The 15,137-nt window shown below is 36.0% G+C and overlaps 2 protein-coding genes across 2 annotated transcripts; one reads left to right on the forward strand and one right to left on the reverse strand.

Moving 5' to 3' along the window:
- Positions 1-140: 140 nt before the first annotated feature.
- On the forward strand, positions 141-2,656 carry LOC113288462. The gene is made up of 4 exons (XM_026537504.1): positions 141-524; positions 654-1,098; positions 1,184-1,386; positions 1,513-2,656. The coding sequence occupies exons 1-4, from the start codon at positions 456-458 to the stop codon at positions 2,413-2,415; spliced, it is 1,620 nt and encodes a 539-aa protein (XP_026393289.1). The 5' UTR covers positions 141-455; the 3' UTR covers positions 2,416-2,656.
- A 474-nt stretch (positions 2,657-3,130) lies between these two features.
- Positions 3,131-8,131, reverse strand: LOC113288461 (pyruvate kinase isozyme A, chloroplastic-like). The gene is made up of 7 exons (XM_026537503.1): positions 7,351-8,131; positions 6,857-6,944; positions 6,542-6,732; positions 5,979-6,097; positions 5,435-5,678; positions 4,683-4,917; positions 3,131-3,766 (listed from the first exon to the last, which is right to left on the reverse strand). The coding sequence occupies exons 1-7, from the start codon at positions 7,858-7,860 to the stop codon at positions 3,441-3,443; spliced, it is 1,713 nt and encodes a 570-aa protein (XP_026393288.1). The 5' UTR covers positions 7,861-8,131; the 3' UTR covers positions 3,131-3,440.
- Between the last annotated feature and the right edge of the window lie 7,006 nt (positions 8,132-15,137).

The raw sequence follows: 15,137 nt of genomic DNA on the forward strand, positions 1-15,137 counted from the left end.
TTGCCCAGACATTTTATAATTGTCAGAACTGAAGGAGGTACATTTGAAAAGTGTACTTTGTTCTGGAGTATTATAAAGCAAAAGAAAAAATAAATGGTCTTTTCAAGTAAAAATGTTTCTATGATCTTAATAAGCTAATTTTTACCCAACAAGGACAACCTTAGATTCTTGATAGTAGGGAATGCAGTGATGATAATCAAATACTATTGAACCTATAATCATATTTCTTGGATTATTTATTATCCCCAAGAACAAAGGACAACACCAAGAACAAGGAGAAGGGATTGCAGTATTACTTTCACATTCTTCTGAAATTTGAAGACATTCAAATTTCAAACTCTTTCTCATGGCATTGAATAGCATTTTGTGCAAAACCCACATTTTTCTTTCTCTTTTCTTTTGTGTAAGTTTCTTATACCAATAATATAAGTAAACACAAGAATCTTTTGGAATCCATGGAAAATAAGGACAGCAACAACAAGTTAGCTCCGGTCAGTCAAGATGCTGAAACTAATGAATGTTTGGTAAGCAGGTTTTGATTCTTCCTCTGACCTTTTGGTTCCAATTTCTTCTTGTTGTCTCGGTCTTAAAATGGGTTGTATTTGGAAACTAATACTCTTTGTTTGTATGATGATGATGACTATCATAAACAGCGCAAAGAAGATCAGAATCACAATGTTAAGAGAAAGAATCAACAAGCTACTAGTCGCCTGAATGAAGATGTATCTTCTGCAAGTCAGCATTGCACAAAATCGATCTTTCAATGGCCATACCCACCTCCGCCCATCATCTCACAGTTTTCGAAACCCTCTGTTTCTGCCGCCCAACAAACATCATCTGTCTCCCTGAACCAATGGCACCAACACCAGAATTCTATCGCCGATCAGCAGAAACCTTTTCCACAGTTGCAAATGCACCAACCAACCACTCCTTTTTGGCTTCCGCCAGGACCAGGTTTTCCTGTAATTCGAGCACCTGCTCCTTCAGGTTATCAATGCGTTGTTCCAGTTGGAACCACAGAAGCCTCATTGAGACATGACCCACTGGCTTCAAGTCTGAGTTACCAAGCTGGATTCCCACCTCCAATGGGATTTTCAGGTAAAACAGAAGATTGCCAATTTCTTTGTAGATTCAATACTAAGGTGAAATGAATAAACATAGAGCATGTATGTATTGTCAATAGGTCCTTGGGACCCCACATCTTGGTGGGGCCAAGCACAACAATCGCACCCACCTTATACATTTCCGGGACCATATGGCTACTTTCAATTAGCACCGCCTGTATTTCCCGAAACCCCAGTCACCTTTGGAGGATCAAATCAAAGAGGAATTATCCAACCATTGGAAAAACTCTCTAAAAAACACCAGCTGATGTGGGATGCTCAGGTGCGCATTTCCTAGTTTAACAGATGTTTTTGTCTGCTTTTGACTATCTATGATGTTTTGTGGAGTGAAAATGTAGTTGACTTTTAGTTATAATTTTGCAGTCATCAGTTGGTTATAATTTTGCAGTCATTAGAAAATGTTCAAATGTGGGCAGCTATTACGAAGGTGCAAACAGAAATGACTACTTACGGAAGCCGGCTAGCAAAACTCGAAGCAGAGGTTTCATCTATCAAGTCGACTCTTGAGGAATATTCTGGTGCTGGAACTGGTACTAATACAGCTGGGCAATCGACGAAAAGAGGGAGACCGAAGAAAGTTGCTTCAGCTGAAGTTTTTCTGGAGGAGTCTCAACCACGAGCTCGTGCGAGAAAGATTATCTCATGTAAACCCCAATCTGAGAATATATTTCTGCATGGAAAAAAAGAAAGGTTACTCAGCGATAAGGAGAAAACATTTCAAGCTGCAGCTGTTGATGGGGCCAATATCCAGCAAGAGACTGATGGGAAAATCTCAGGCATCTCTACCAATACTATTGAGCTTAACGAGAGTAATGTCAAGGTGCCTCTGGATGTCAAAACCACACCAACAGTTCATGACAAAGTTAATCAAGAGATTCAAGCTGGTGGGTTCAGCCTCAATTTCACAAAAGAAATAAACGGAAGTGATTGCAGGACGAAAAACAGGAAGATTGAATTATCATTTCAGGCAGAGCAAGTTACAGGGACAAATAACATGATTAGTACAACCAATTTCAAAGAACAAAAGGGTAATGGAAGCCATGGGTGGGTATCTAACGTTTTACCTGATGATTGTGGAAGAAACCTATTGGAAATAAGATCTCACACTTTCTATAATACTGGTAGTGTTAGTGTTATCAGACAAGGAGGGGAAGTTGTCCCTGGATGGAGTTTCGTGAATGAGGTGAATCCTACAGAGGAGGATGTTGGCATGCTGTTAAGATCAGGCAACGATGAGGAAGAAGATACCAGCACAGGAGATGATGAAATGGCTCACAGAGGATGCATGTGAAGTGGCTGTTGCTTCAAGGGATACAAAGAGAACCTTTGTAGTTAAGCAATCAGATTGACTTCTGGCACAATTTAAACACTAGCTGATTACAGATTTTCTAATTAATACGAGATGTCTGCTAACTTGAGTGAATTATTTTATGTTTGTGAAAGAAGAATGCCTAAATTTTGTAGGAGCCAGACAAGTAGTAGAAAGCATTCCAGAAAAATACAATCATAGTTAGTAACAAATTGTAGCTTTCAACTCATGACATGAAGTTTCAACCCGTTAATAGCTAGTCTCTTTCTTAATCTGGGGTAAGTGGATCTCTGATTTCAAATTTATGTAATAACATATGAACCACATATTCTATGACTAAATATCTATGCATCAATACGCGCAAACTGATTCACGAACAAATTTGTAAAGAAATGATAAAAATAATGACCAAAAGAACTCACCTCCGAGATGTTTCCATCCCCTGATCCCCATGAAGTTGGAACATGCACTAAGTAGTAGTGCAAACTGTAAATGGTTGGCACCTGGAAAGATACTAGATGCAAACAGTGATCCATCTTCAGTTGCTGTTGTCTTGATCACGTTGACAAGACTTTATGCCATTGCTGTTTGGAAACAACTGAGTCTGTTGTAGAGAGGTTTTCCATGTAAACTAGAGGTTTTCCACTGTAATAGCGAGAGCATGATTTTTGCCCACTTAAAACAAAAACATTCAATATAGGGCTGAACCTGGGAAAATATGATACACAAATGGTGGCCAATACATATTGAATTGCTGTTATACAGGTAAACAGCACAACGTTCTACAATAAACTCCAATAAACTTGAAGGAAAATTAACAAAAATTATAAACTCAAGCTGCTTTTAATACTAGATTAGACTATTACTGCAGTCATGTGACCATGGACATGCAGGGAGTTCAAAATGCTAAAAGAAGAACAGAAATTACAGATAATGCACTACAGCATTTTACTTAGGAACTATCAATACCTAATATAAGTCCACATTGCAATGTAACACATAGCAAATTAAACTACAGTTTTCACCTGAATTGACTGAAATGCAGAAGTTGCACAAGTTGGGGTGACATCTGCAATCACCAGAACGACATCACCCTCTTTCACCATCCCCCTTGTCCTTAAAATATCAAAAGTTTTCTGAATGTTTTTATCCATATCATCCGATAGTTCCATATAGAGGGGGGTGACACCCCACTGCAAGTTTAGAGCCATCCTGGTGCTATTATTGTCGGTAAATGCAAAAATTGGTGGGTTTGGACGGTTGCGTGACATAAGGGATGCCATCTGACCATGCCTTGTAAACACAAAGATAGCATCCACACCAAGATTGTTTGCTGCAAGAAAATTGTAGAGAATGTGAATTAGAAACATACATCACTTGAAGACACAATATTTTCTTTATGACATACATAAGGATATTTGTGTAAATTGTGTATATTCAGAAACCAAGGTCAATGAGTAATTAGGGTCTGGGTACTAGTTTGTCAGGTTTAGCATTTCGGTACTGGACTGGAAGGCTCCGTAGGGATCTTCTTTTGAAGGAGATACAAAGGGATACTTCTGCGCCCGGGTATTGTCATTTGTCCAGTTTAGAGTTTGAGTACTGAACTAACTGTTGAAAGCATTGACTGCCACAATCTTTTGACAGGCTAGGGTTATGTTTGTCCATAAGGAAAGAAAATTAAAGATAAAAGATAATGTCAGAGGTTTCTTGCATGCATAATTCCCTATTTAAGGTTAACCGACTTTCTAATTATTAAGCTACATTATCAAATTAAGAAATCAAGTTTTAAGATTCCAAAATATTGTCTTTGGGATAAAGGGCCGCAATGGAAAAATTCAAAATTTCGTTATTCACTTTGTAAGTTGCACAATAAGTTACAAATCCTGGCCTTTTTCCCCCAACAAGTGCCTTAAAAATATGAGCCAACTTTCCACTATGTATTATGCAGATGTACAAGATTTGTAGTACTGTGTTACAAATTGGGAAGGTATATGTTTTCATTTACCTTCCCAAGCACCTCTCCCTACTTTATTTGCATGACAGTAATGTTGTATTTCTAAGAGAAATCCAATCTCAGTAAACAATCCTACCTAACTTCCCACGTCTGAACCATCCTAACTTAACAGGGGAAACTATGATTTCAATTTGATGGTACTCCAACTCAAATTTTCAGATCCTAAAAGGTGAATTATCAATGTTAAGATAGAAATAAATTGAATAGTTAGATGGCAAGGAAAGCAACATACCCATTTCTACAGAACAATCACAAATTTGCTCAGTAATTCTATCGGGCAAAGCCACCCCAAGTTGACGCTGGGATAGAAGACTCTGTCGGTTTTCCTCACGGCTCCATAGTTCCATGCGCATACTAGCACTCCGTAAGACAGAAAGAGCCTTGTCTACATAAGATCCAACTGCAGACTCACCAGATAACATTAAGGCATCTGCATACTGCCGAACTACCTCAGATACATCTGCAACCTTATTATAAGAACAGAAACAAGCTGACATTAGTTTATTGAAAAATAATCTGGTTTAGCATGTTCTCATCGCCGAAAAGACAAGATAACTTATTTTTGTGAAAATGGAGGCTAAATCTGAATTCTGGTTTGGTGACTTTGGTCATATTTACAACATATAACTAATTCTAGACAGAACTCTGTTGGGTAGTGCAATTTCCATACTGAAGTGTATCCCATATCCGCGCTCAAACTACAGGTGTTTAGATGAAGGAATGAGAACCAATACTGGCAGATAGTCATAACTTTACACCTCCACAGAGCAAGATTAACACATGAAAAGTACAGTTATATGTGCAATCAATGATTCATCCATCAGAAATTTTCTAGCTACAATATGGCTGTCAAACCAAGAAAAGAGTCAAAAGACTATAGGGGACAGAGTATTAAGGATATGAGTACTTGAGTAAAGCCTAAATTCTTCAGATCGTTTAAGTTCATGGTATTTCAAGAATTAATATACTGGATAAGTGGTATACCTCTGCACGAGTTGGCGTAGGATATTCAATCATCGACTCAAGAAGCTGAGAAGCTACAATCACTGGCTTGTTTAGTTGCCTACAAACATGAACAATTTCCTCTTGGACGGCTGGAATCTGTTCTAATGGTATTTGAACACCAAGATCACCACGAGCCACCATGATTCCATCAGAAGCCTCTACAATATCTTCCAAATTTCCAAGAGACTCCAAGCTCTCAATCTTCGCTAAAACTCTTGTGGACCTGTGAAATAACAAGCTATTATGATTGTGAAGTAGTTCCTCTTAAGGTTGATCTCAAGATGCAGACAAGCAAAGTGCAAGCATTAAATTTCAAGCTTAATCACTAAATTCTTAAGCCATGCCAAAATCAAGACTGTTTAAGAGAATGAGAATGACAACTCCTCAAATCAATAGCTCATAAGAATGTCTGCATTATGTCAAATAAACTAAGACTAGAAGAAGATTTCATGCTAAGGCTGGGAAGAATATAAAAGCAAAATAAAATATCACAGTTCAGAAGATTTTAAGCTTGTTTTCTTACTCCGAGGATCTTGCGGAGAGGTAGTTCTTCAGATGCTTGATATCATTAGCGTCGTTTACAAATGATACAGCAATAAAATCAACTCCTTCAGAAACCCCAAAGTCGATATCAGACAGGTCCTAACAATCATATGAAAAGGTTCAATAACAATACTGAAAGAACAACATAAGTATTACATAAATTTTAGAGTATGCACTTAAAAGGACAAATTTGTGCGCAATGACACAGCACAAGTCTCATAATCGTATCTGGAAAAAAATAAACGGTACAAGTAATAATTTGTTGCTAAAGGATCATATATTGCTGTCTACTAAAGAACAGATTTTCATAGTTTAGTTGGTCATTGTTCGGTAGATAATGAGCCAAATACTAATTGATAATGTCAAAAAAAGAAAACATGGATATCCAGTAAGAATATCTCATTTGATTTTTTTTTCTAGCTCCTACTCTCAAAGAGATAACAACAATCATATTGCTTTCAGGGATCTTCAAAACAAAAGAAAGAAAATAGAGAAAAACACAATAAACAAGATTAGGAATTTTTAAGAATTTACGAGTGTCACCTTAGCTGATAATGTAGGTAGGCCAAACTTCTTTCCCACAAGTTTGCCATCTCTCCAGAAGCTTAACTTGGCTCGAGGTAGCAGCAAACCAGGGTCAATGCACTTGCAACTTAAATCATCCCCAATCTTTTCAATGACTTCAAAGCTTGCCATACCTCCATCAATAACTAGTACATCACCCACAGTAATACCTGATACATATGCAATAAGCACATACATAAACATACCAACGAAGAAGGAGCAAAAACAAAAGCAATTGGGAGAACAATCCCATTCGATTGGAAGCTTAGCTCTCACTTGCATTATATTTCATACCTTCGGAAAACCTCTCATAGTTGGTTTGAACTGTAAACGGACGATAACCGTCAAACTTTTGAGTGGTAAACAACCAGATAGATCCATCCTAAAGTAACAATTTTACAAGAAAACATTAAAATTGATGAAAACCACAGAGACGGGCACTACGATATCAAACAGTTATGTACGTCTAGCCAGGGGACAACCCACGTTCAACAACTCCTTAACACCCAAACCATGGGACTAATACCTTTTAATCCACCACATCTCTTATCTTTGCTTACTACTGTTAAAATCACAGCTATGACACAATGTTACTGATCACAAACTTAAATGGTATGTAAACAATTACAACAACTCTCCTGACTGTTTACTACTACATTTTATTCGAACAAGGTAAACTCTGGATCACATTCATAACTATCCCATACAGACCAATTAAAGACAAAACATAGTGTTTCTCAAAATAACCTAAATAATAAGTAAACTTGGAATCTAAGTTCAGAAATTACCTCGGCTTTGACGGAAGACGCAGCACCATGATCAACCATATGCATCTGACTACCTTCTGTATCAATCATCAACGAAATGCAAAACCCCTTTTCTTGATTTAACTTCTTAATATTCCTAATTACATCACAATGCCACTCTCTAGTGTTATGACACATATTCAGTCTAGCAATATTCATCCCTCCTAAAGCTAAACTTTCCAATTGCTCAGCAGAACTACAAGCTGGACCAATCGTGCATATAAGTTTCGTCTTTCTCAACCCCATAAACCCTCTATCTTTCAATTCTCGCTCCGAAACCAAATCCAAACCTAACACCCCTTCCACGGGAGAAGAACGAGAAACAATTTCACGTTCCTCCACCCGCTGCAATGCTGATCGAATACAAACCCTTGACCTAATAATCTTAACTCCAGTTCTGGGAACACGAACTGAAACGCCATGGAAATCGTTCTTCAATGAAAAACTGGGTTTTGCACATGATAAGAAGAGAGAATCTCCGACTACGGCCATGGGTTCTCTGATTATCTCGGATTATGCTTTGCGAAATCGGAAAGACTAGCTAAGAAGGAGATGAGTATGGATGATTTTAGTGTCGCTTTCAGTAGATGAGGTGGTGATATCTACTAATTTGGATGTGTGTTTGCTGTTGAAATCTCCGCCATGTATTTTTATTTTTCTTTGTCTGAGTTTACGAGGAAAAAAGTATTAGGAGAGTATTGAATCTGTGAACAGCAACCAAAAAGAAAGAAATAAAACCCTAATTTCTGAATTCTTTTGGCAGATTTCAAAATATTTTTGAAAAGGTACAAGTGCGGACTGACCAATCCAAAATCGCCAAGTGAAGTCACTGTTGGCGGGTAGATACGAGACTTATCCAATTTTTGTAACGGTCCACCAACTCCCACTAACAAAAAAAATAAAATAAAATGCTAAAAAAAAATTATTCTTTTTTATTCTTTTTTATTTTATTTTTATGAAAGGGGGCCAGAAGGCTTTTATTAAACAAAACCAATAGTCAAGTTACAAAGATTTGGCAGGGAGACGCGCAACAAGTTGCGACCCAATGCCTAAACAGAAAATGGGCTATATAGTCAAAATTGTGTGTTTTCTGGGCCATATGGACTTGTAAGCTTTCAGTCTGGGTCAAATGTCCAAAAGAATCTTTTGTGTGAAATGGACACAACTACCCTGCCACGTCCACCTATACCTCGACAAGTTCTTCTTCTTTCTTCAAAAAAAACTAAAAAACGCCTTCATCTTCATCTTCTCAAAAATTCCGCCACCCTCTACCAGAAACATCTAGTTCTCCATCTCCGCCATCACCAACGTGGAAAAATCAAAATCTCTCTTCAAAAAGATTTCATCACCACCACCAGCACCACCATCAATTATCTCCAAAACCCTTCTTCAACTGCTCTCCACCGAATCCATTGATTTCTTCCATCAATTTCACTGGGAAGTTTCTCGATCCTGATTGTTTTTCATGATTTTATTACCAGAACTCATCAATTTCTCGATCCCATTCTCCACCATTTCCATAACCATCCACAGTCAACGTCTCTCACCATCAACAATACGAATTTGGGGTCTTCTCAAATCGGTTTTTGTATCTTCTCATACCCACCATCAACGTCTCTCACCATCTACAGTGAAAATCAACACTATCAGAAATCGGTTTCTCCATCTTCTGCTAACCCTAATTGAACAACTCTTTGTTTTCAATCGGATTTGGGGCTTATTCTGAATTATTATTAAATCTTTGTAATTTAGGGTTTTGGTTTTCAATTTCCTAACTTGGGTTTTTAACAGAGAAACTGTGTATTGAGGTTACTGTAGCTGGAAAGATTGCTTACATCTCTGTGGAGTTGTGTATTGGATGTGGTATCTGTGTCAAGGTACCACCTTTTTTGCACTTTTTTTTGTTCTGTTTCTTCCTTTCTTATTCAGTTGTCTAATTGGGGTGTGTTTTGTTTATTTTGATGTTGGAATAGAAATGTCCATTTGAAGCTATTCAGATTAATTTTGTGATGAAACCAGTTACATCATGTTTTTAAATTGGGTTGTATTTGTTTTCACCCATATTTAAACTTGGATGAAACCAGTTACATCATGTTTTAATTTTTTAATTGGTTTTCACCCATGTTTAAATTAGGCTTGGATGAAACCAGTTACATCCTGTTTTAAATTTGGTTTCATCGATATTTAGGCAGGGATGAAACCAGTTACATCATGTTTTAAATTGGGTTGTATTTGTTTTCACCCATATTAAGGCTGGGATGAAACCAGTTACATCCTGTTTTAAAAAAAAATTAATCGGTTTTCACCCATGTTTAAATTAGGCTTGGATGAAACCAGTTACATCCTGTTTTAAATTTGGTTTTATCGATATTTAGGCAGGGATGAAACTAGTTTCATCATGTTTTAAAAAATTTTGAATTTGTTTCCACCCTTGTTTAAACTAGGATGAAACCAGTTACATCCTGTTTTAAATTTGGTTAAATTTGGTTTCACTGATATTTAGGCTAGGATGAAACCAGTTTCATTATGTTTTGCAATGTGTTAAATTTTGTTTCACTGATAATGCAGTAACAGTATAATCTCTTTTGACAATTACATAAGCCTTACTAATTTTCTTATTTTAAAAAGTATAGTCTCAACTTATGCGAAGAAAAAGAACAGATATATGGGAAAGTACATGCCATCCTGTACTATTTCTTGACGTACACAGGTACATCCTGTGTTGATTACTGAAACTAAAGTTGGAATAATAGTCGCACCGCTGGATATAACCAGGTGCGTGATGTATTTATTGCTTAATGTATTTGATTACGTCTTGTACTAATATTAAGAATGTCGTGCCGAAAACAATTATGCCAGTTGATGAATGGGGAGGAATTGACAATTGTGAGATTAGTATAGATTGTATTTAAAGGAATATTCTTTGTTTGGATTAATGAAAGAAATGCAAACTCTGCTAAAGAGTGTTTCACTTATGTTAGAAATGAATATTATATAGGCCATCTCTTATTGTGAGTTAGAACAAAAATTTCAGTTGCACTTGCAAAATTAAGCAATTGTTGTTATTGTATCTGTCTAACATTGTTTATTTGAATGATGCAGGTACTGCTATTAGTTGCAGCTGCAGTTGTTGGATCTGGTGGCAGTAATGTAGTTAATGGGTAGTGGAGAAACTGGTTCTAGTGAAGTGTCAGGTGGAATGGTTGGTGTTGCAATGGAATGATGCAGGAGATGACATTACAGATGTGCAGGTGATGGCAATTGTGGTTGGCATGAGGCAGAGATGAAGGATCTGCAATGTTTCACGCACTCTGTTTTTTGCTTTGTTTTAATTCGTAAAACAGATCAATTAAATACTCTGTTTTTTTTACTCTGTTTTTATTTGATCTGCAATGAAATACTCTGTTTTTATTTGATTACTTTGTTCTTCTTCAGTCCAGTAGCTATTTGAAGAAGATAGGGACATATTTGTCTCTTCAGGTTAATAAATAAAAAAGATTCTGGGTCAAATATCCATTTTGGCTAAATGAACAGTATTTTTCTGTTTTTTGGCTATATGAACAGTATCTAAACCTAAGAATATATTTCACCCAGGATTTGTTGCAATTGGTCTTTTTGACCAATTTTGTGATGCCTAAAATGCTAAATTAGTAAAAATGTTAATTAGCAGGTACCGGGATGTCAATGGAGACGCGCAACAAGTTACGACCCAATGCCTAAAATGCTAAATTAGTAAAAATGTTAATTAGCAGGTACCGGGATGTCAATGGGTAACCGATGGTTGCAGTCCAGTTTTGTTATATTTTACATGATTTATAAAGGGGATACCAGTTTTTGCAGGGTGATACCAATTGAACGATCCAACATTTAGGATATGTTAAGATTTGTCTGTCTTATATGTAATGGTATCGGCCTGCCAAAACCGGTATCCTCTTTTGTAAATTGTGATTTTTTAGTCCTAAAAATTGGAATATTAACAAAATTTAGTTACTGTTGGGTGGAAAAAAAATTATCGATCAAAACAGAAAATTGTTGGATAAAGGAGAGTTGTTACAAAGCCCAGACTCCCAACAAACATCCAAAAAGTTGGATTCATGAACATAAAAGCTAATTCTACTAGCATTATCTACTCGGTTATTCTCCTGGAAAACGTGACTGATAATATCAGGTGGTTCATCCCACCAGACCTGATATCTTATGTTATTTCCAACAAACTTTGCAAGCCTATCGATTGCATGTTGTTACAAGAACTTAGTTGGAGAAAAAACAACAACGCACGAATAAAGACTGTCAAGCATAGATTTGAATTCATGAAGAATCTGTTGATCCTCCCACTTGAAACTCGAGACATCTCCATTGCAACTATTGACTACAGATTGATTGTCACTTTCAACATTAGCTAAGTTCAACTTCTTGATTCATTGAATAGCACGAAGAAGTACTGGAACTTCAACTTGGGATGTCTTTGGCTCATGGTGGAAGGTCGTTGACCCTAAGAACTTTCATGTGGAGTCACATACAACTAAATCAAATCCAGCATTAGTATTACTCACTTTCACAAAAGTATCAATATTTAGTTTTATCCAGTTTACTGAGAGTTTAATCCAGTGTTTTATGATGTTTTTATCATGTAAGATTGGAGTTTTAGTGCCTGAATTGTAAGAGCTAATAAAATGGTTGACTATGTGGATGATTTTAATTAGATGATCCACTCTGTTTTCAAACACACTTTCACTGGCTTTCCAGATGTGCCAAAGACTGCGAGCAATAATAAAAACAAATTCTTTATTTTGAGATTCAATGGAATTTGGGTTACTAAACCAAGAAGCAATCATATCCTTCATAGTATTGTGAGCTTTTTGAGAATGGTGGAGAGACGCAAAAGTACAGAACCAGATAACTTTAGAAAATTTGCATTGAAGGAGAACGTGGGTGTTGGTTTCATCTTCTTTATAACACATAGGGCATCGGGTATCAAGTCTATTAAGTTATTGCATCTTGTTGCCGAGAAGGAGAATGACATGACATCATTTCCATATAAGTTGTTGGACTTTTTGTGTGGTACTTCCATGTGTCATAATTTAAGACAATGTTTCTCTTCCATTTTGTTAGTAGAATGTTGCATCTGTATATTTATGGTGAGTTCTTTGTAGACATATTTGGTGGTGAAATCTCCAAAATTTGTGAGAGGTTGTCCTGACCACTTTTTGGAATTCTTAAATATATATATATATATATATATATATATATATATATATATATATATATATATATATTGAGAATTTGTTTCACCTGATCTTGATCGAAGTGTTGATTTAGCATTTGAATTTTCTAGCTTTTGATTTCATGATCAATAAGATCTTAGACCAGTAAGTTTCTTTTTATAGTTTGTTGGTCGTTGTTGAGAGAAGAATTTTAGCTTTGACTAGGAAACTAACTGTGTTACAAAGTTTTTAATTAAGGATCCGCCTCCTACTTTCCGCATGTATTGTTGTTTGACAATTTAAAGGCCATGTTAGATACTTTGCCATACCTAAAAATCTTTCTTTCTGGAGATATCTTCAGTAAGAGGGTTTTTATTTCTAAAATACTTTGCTTTCAGGACCTTTGCCCACATAGCTTGAGATTCGTTTAGCATTCCAAACTAGCTTTGTAAACTTAGCTACATTGAATTTTTTTTGCATCTTTAAAACCCAGATGGCCATATCTCTTTAGTTTTCATATAGCATACCATACTTTAGGTTAATATCCTTTTTTTTTTAATTCCAGAACTATCTTATTTGTGTCTGATTTATTCTTCGATGAGTTTTTTTAGGCGACAAAAATATTTTGAGTAGTAGAGTTGAGAAAAGCTTGAATTTGAGCGGATCTTCTTACCTGACTAATAAGTTTCCTTGACATCCTTGAAGTTTCTACTATATCTTCTGGATAGAAGGATCACAACATTTGTCTTTGCTTATACGAATGATGAGATTAGTACCTAAGTATTTCTCAATTAAATACATTTTATTCATTACGAGTATACCAACTATCTCTTGAAATGCTTCTTTGCTGAGATTTTTACTAAAAAAGACATTAGTCTTTTTAAGTTTACCATATGGCCTGAAAAAGCAATGAATTTCTTGTTGATATTCATAAGATTAAAATAGATTTATCACTCCCTTTGGTAAATAGATGGCAGTCATCTGCACAAAAAAAAAATCTAGACTAGTATGTGCTAAATTTATGGGATCAAACATCCTTTGCAGCATTGGTGATTAGTGCTGCAACCTTCCATGCATAAAATGAATAAGTATTGACAGATATCGTCACCTTGTATGAGTCCTCTAGTTTGGGTAATATGATCCATATGATAGAAAATGTAGTTGAGCATTAGACCCTCGTTTTTTCAAAATGAATAAGTATTGACAGATATCGTCCCCATGCATAAAATACTTATAGCTAAGTCTCAGATTAGGATAGAAAATGTAGTTGAGCATTAGACTTCACGACGATCATCGATTGAAGACGAATAACTACTAAGGGGAGCTTGTGGAACTTCATCAACAAAAGGTACGTGGATACTTCAACTCATATATCACTCAAAAGTCTATCTACTCTATCTCCTATTTGAGACAAAAGTCGTATAGCTATATAGACTTCAATTTCGCACATTTGGTATTTCGAGTTGAGTTTAAGTCGCTTACATATTTATCGAAATATGTGTTGGTACGCTTTCGCTTTAACCAAGTTCATCTTATATAATTGAACAAGAGTCAAAAGATGATCATGTGAAAATCACCTGGTAACATCTTACATAATTTGTGTGAGACAGTCATTTGATGTAGGCTCGAAATGTATTGTATTGATCATTCGATCACTTGAAAATTGCTTTGAAGCTAATAGTTTGTTTGAGACAGTTATTATCGTCTTCGAGAATGTTTCAATGATTGAAATAAGAGTTTATAACACTTAACCATGATTGGATATAAGCACAATATGCGTACTTGCATATGTGTAATCCAAGTCCGGGAACCATAGTATGCATACCTGTATGCGTACTGGTTGGTTAATGAAAGTACGGGAACTATAATATGCATACCGGTATATGTACAGGCGTAAGTTCAAGTTCCAGAATATTCTGCTGAGTTTGGTTTATATTGAGTGGTATGCGTACCCGTTCGCATACTGGCGAACCCAAACTTAGTCCGACTACTTAGGTATGCGTACCCGTATGCATACTTGAGTAAGTTAAGTTCTAAAATCGGTTTGTTCATGAACTAATATATACATATATAAAATAAGGAATGCAATCTTTTGCAAACCATGGATATAATATTTATGACGTGATTCGAGTGAATCAAAATCGATTTTGCTTCAATTGTGTCTTGTATACTTCTATGAGAATATAAACAATTGAATAAATCTATAACTAGTTTCATTTGAGTCATTTGAACTAGTTATGGTTAAGATGAATAAGGTTGATATGAAAGTGTTCATATGGATAACTTCGGTTAACTATTGTTGAGCGAACAAAGGTGTACACGTTTAGGTACGGTTACTCATATCTAAATGAAGTCATTTTTCATTTGTGTATAACAAGCTAAGTTCGATCTAACGGTTGAAAGATATTAGCTTGAGTCTAATCAGGTTTTCATCTAGCGGTGAATATTAACGCTTTGTTACCAAGGTAACATTGATTGCAAACCATGATTTGGAGACTATATAAGGGAGAACTCTAGCAACTAAGAAACCTAATCCCCACACCTCATGTGTGATACTAGTTGTGA

This window comes from Papaver somniferum, chromosome 6 (genome assembly GCF_003573695.1).
Source record: "Papaver somniferum cultivar HN1 chromosome 6, ASM357369v1, whole genome shotgun sequence".
Taxonomy (NCBI): Eukaryota; Viridiplantae; Streptophyta; class Magnoliopsida; order Ranunculales; family Papaveraceae; genus Papaver; species Papaver somniferum.

What these genes read in the sequence shown, in the direction of transcription:
- LOC113288462 (XM_026537504.1), top strand. Translation starts at nt 456, where the DNA reads ATGGAAAATAAGGACAGCAACAACAAGTTAGCTCCGGTCAGTCAAGAT. An exon ending in ACCTCCAATGGGATTTTCAG is followed by an intron (nt 1,099 to 1,183) that starts GTAAAACAGAAG and finishes TATTGTCAATAG; the next exon opens with GTCCTTGGGACCCCACATCT. An exon ending in AGCTGATGTGGGATGCTCAG is followed by an intron (nt 1,387 to 1,512) that starts GTGCGCATTTCC and finishes ATAATTTTGCAG; the next exon opens with TCATTAGAAAATGTTCAAAT.
- LOC113288461 (XM_026537503.1), bottom strand. Translation starts at nt 7,860, where the DNA reads ATGGCCGTAGTCGGAGATTCTCTCTTCTTATCATGTGCAAAACCCAGT. An exon ending in CGTCTTCCGTCAAAGCCGAG is followed by an intron (nt 6,945 to 7,350) that starts GTAATTTCTGAA and finishes TTGTTACTTTAG; the next exon opens with GATGGATCTATCTGGTTGTT. An exon ending in CTATGAGAGGTTTTCCGAAG is followed by an intron (nt 6,733 to 6,856) that starts GTATGAAATATA and finishes CATATGTATCAG; the next exon opens with GTATTACTGTGGGTGATGTA.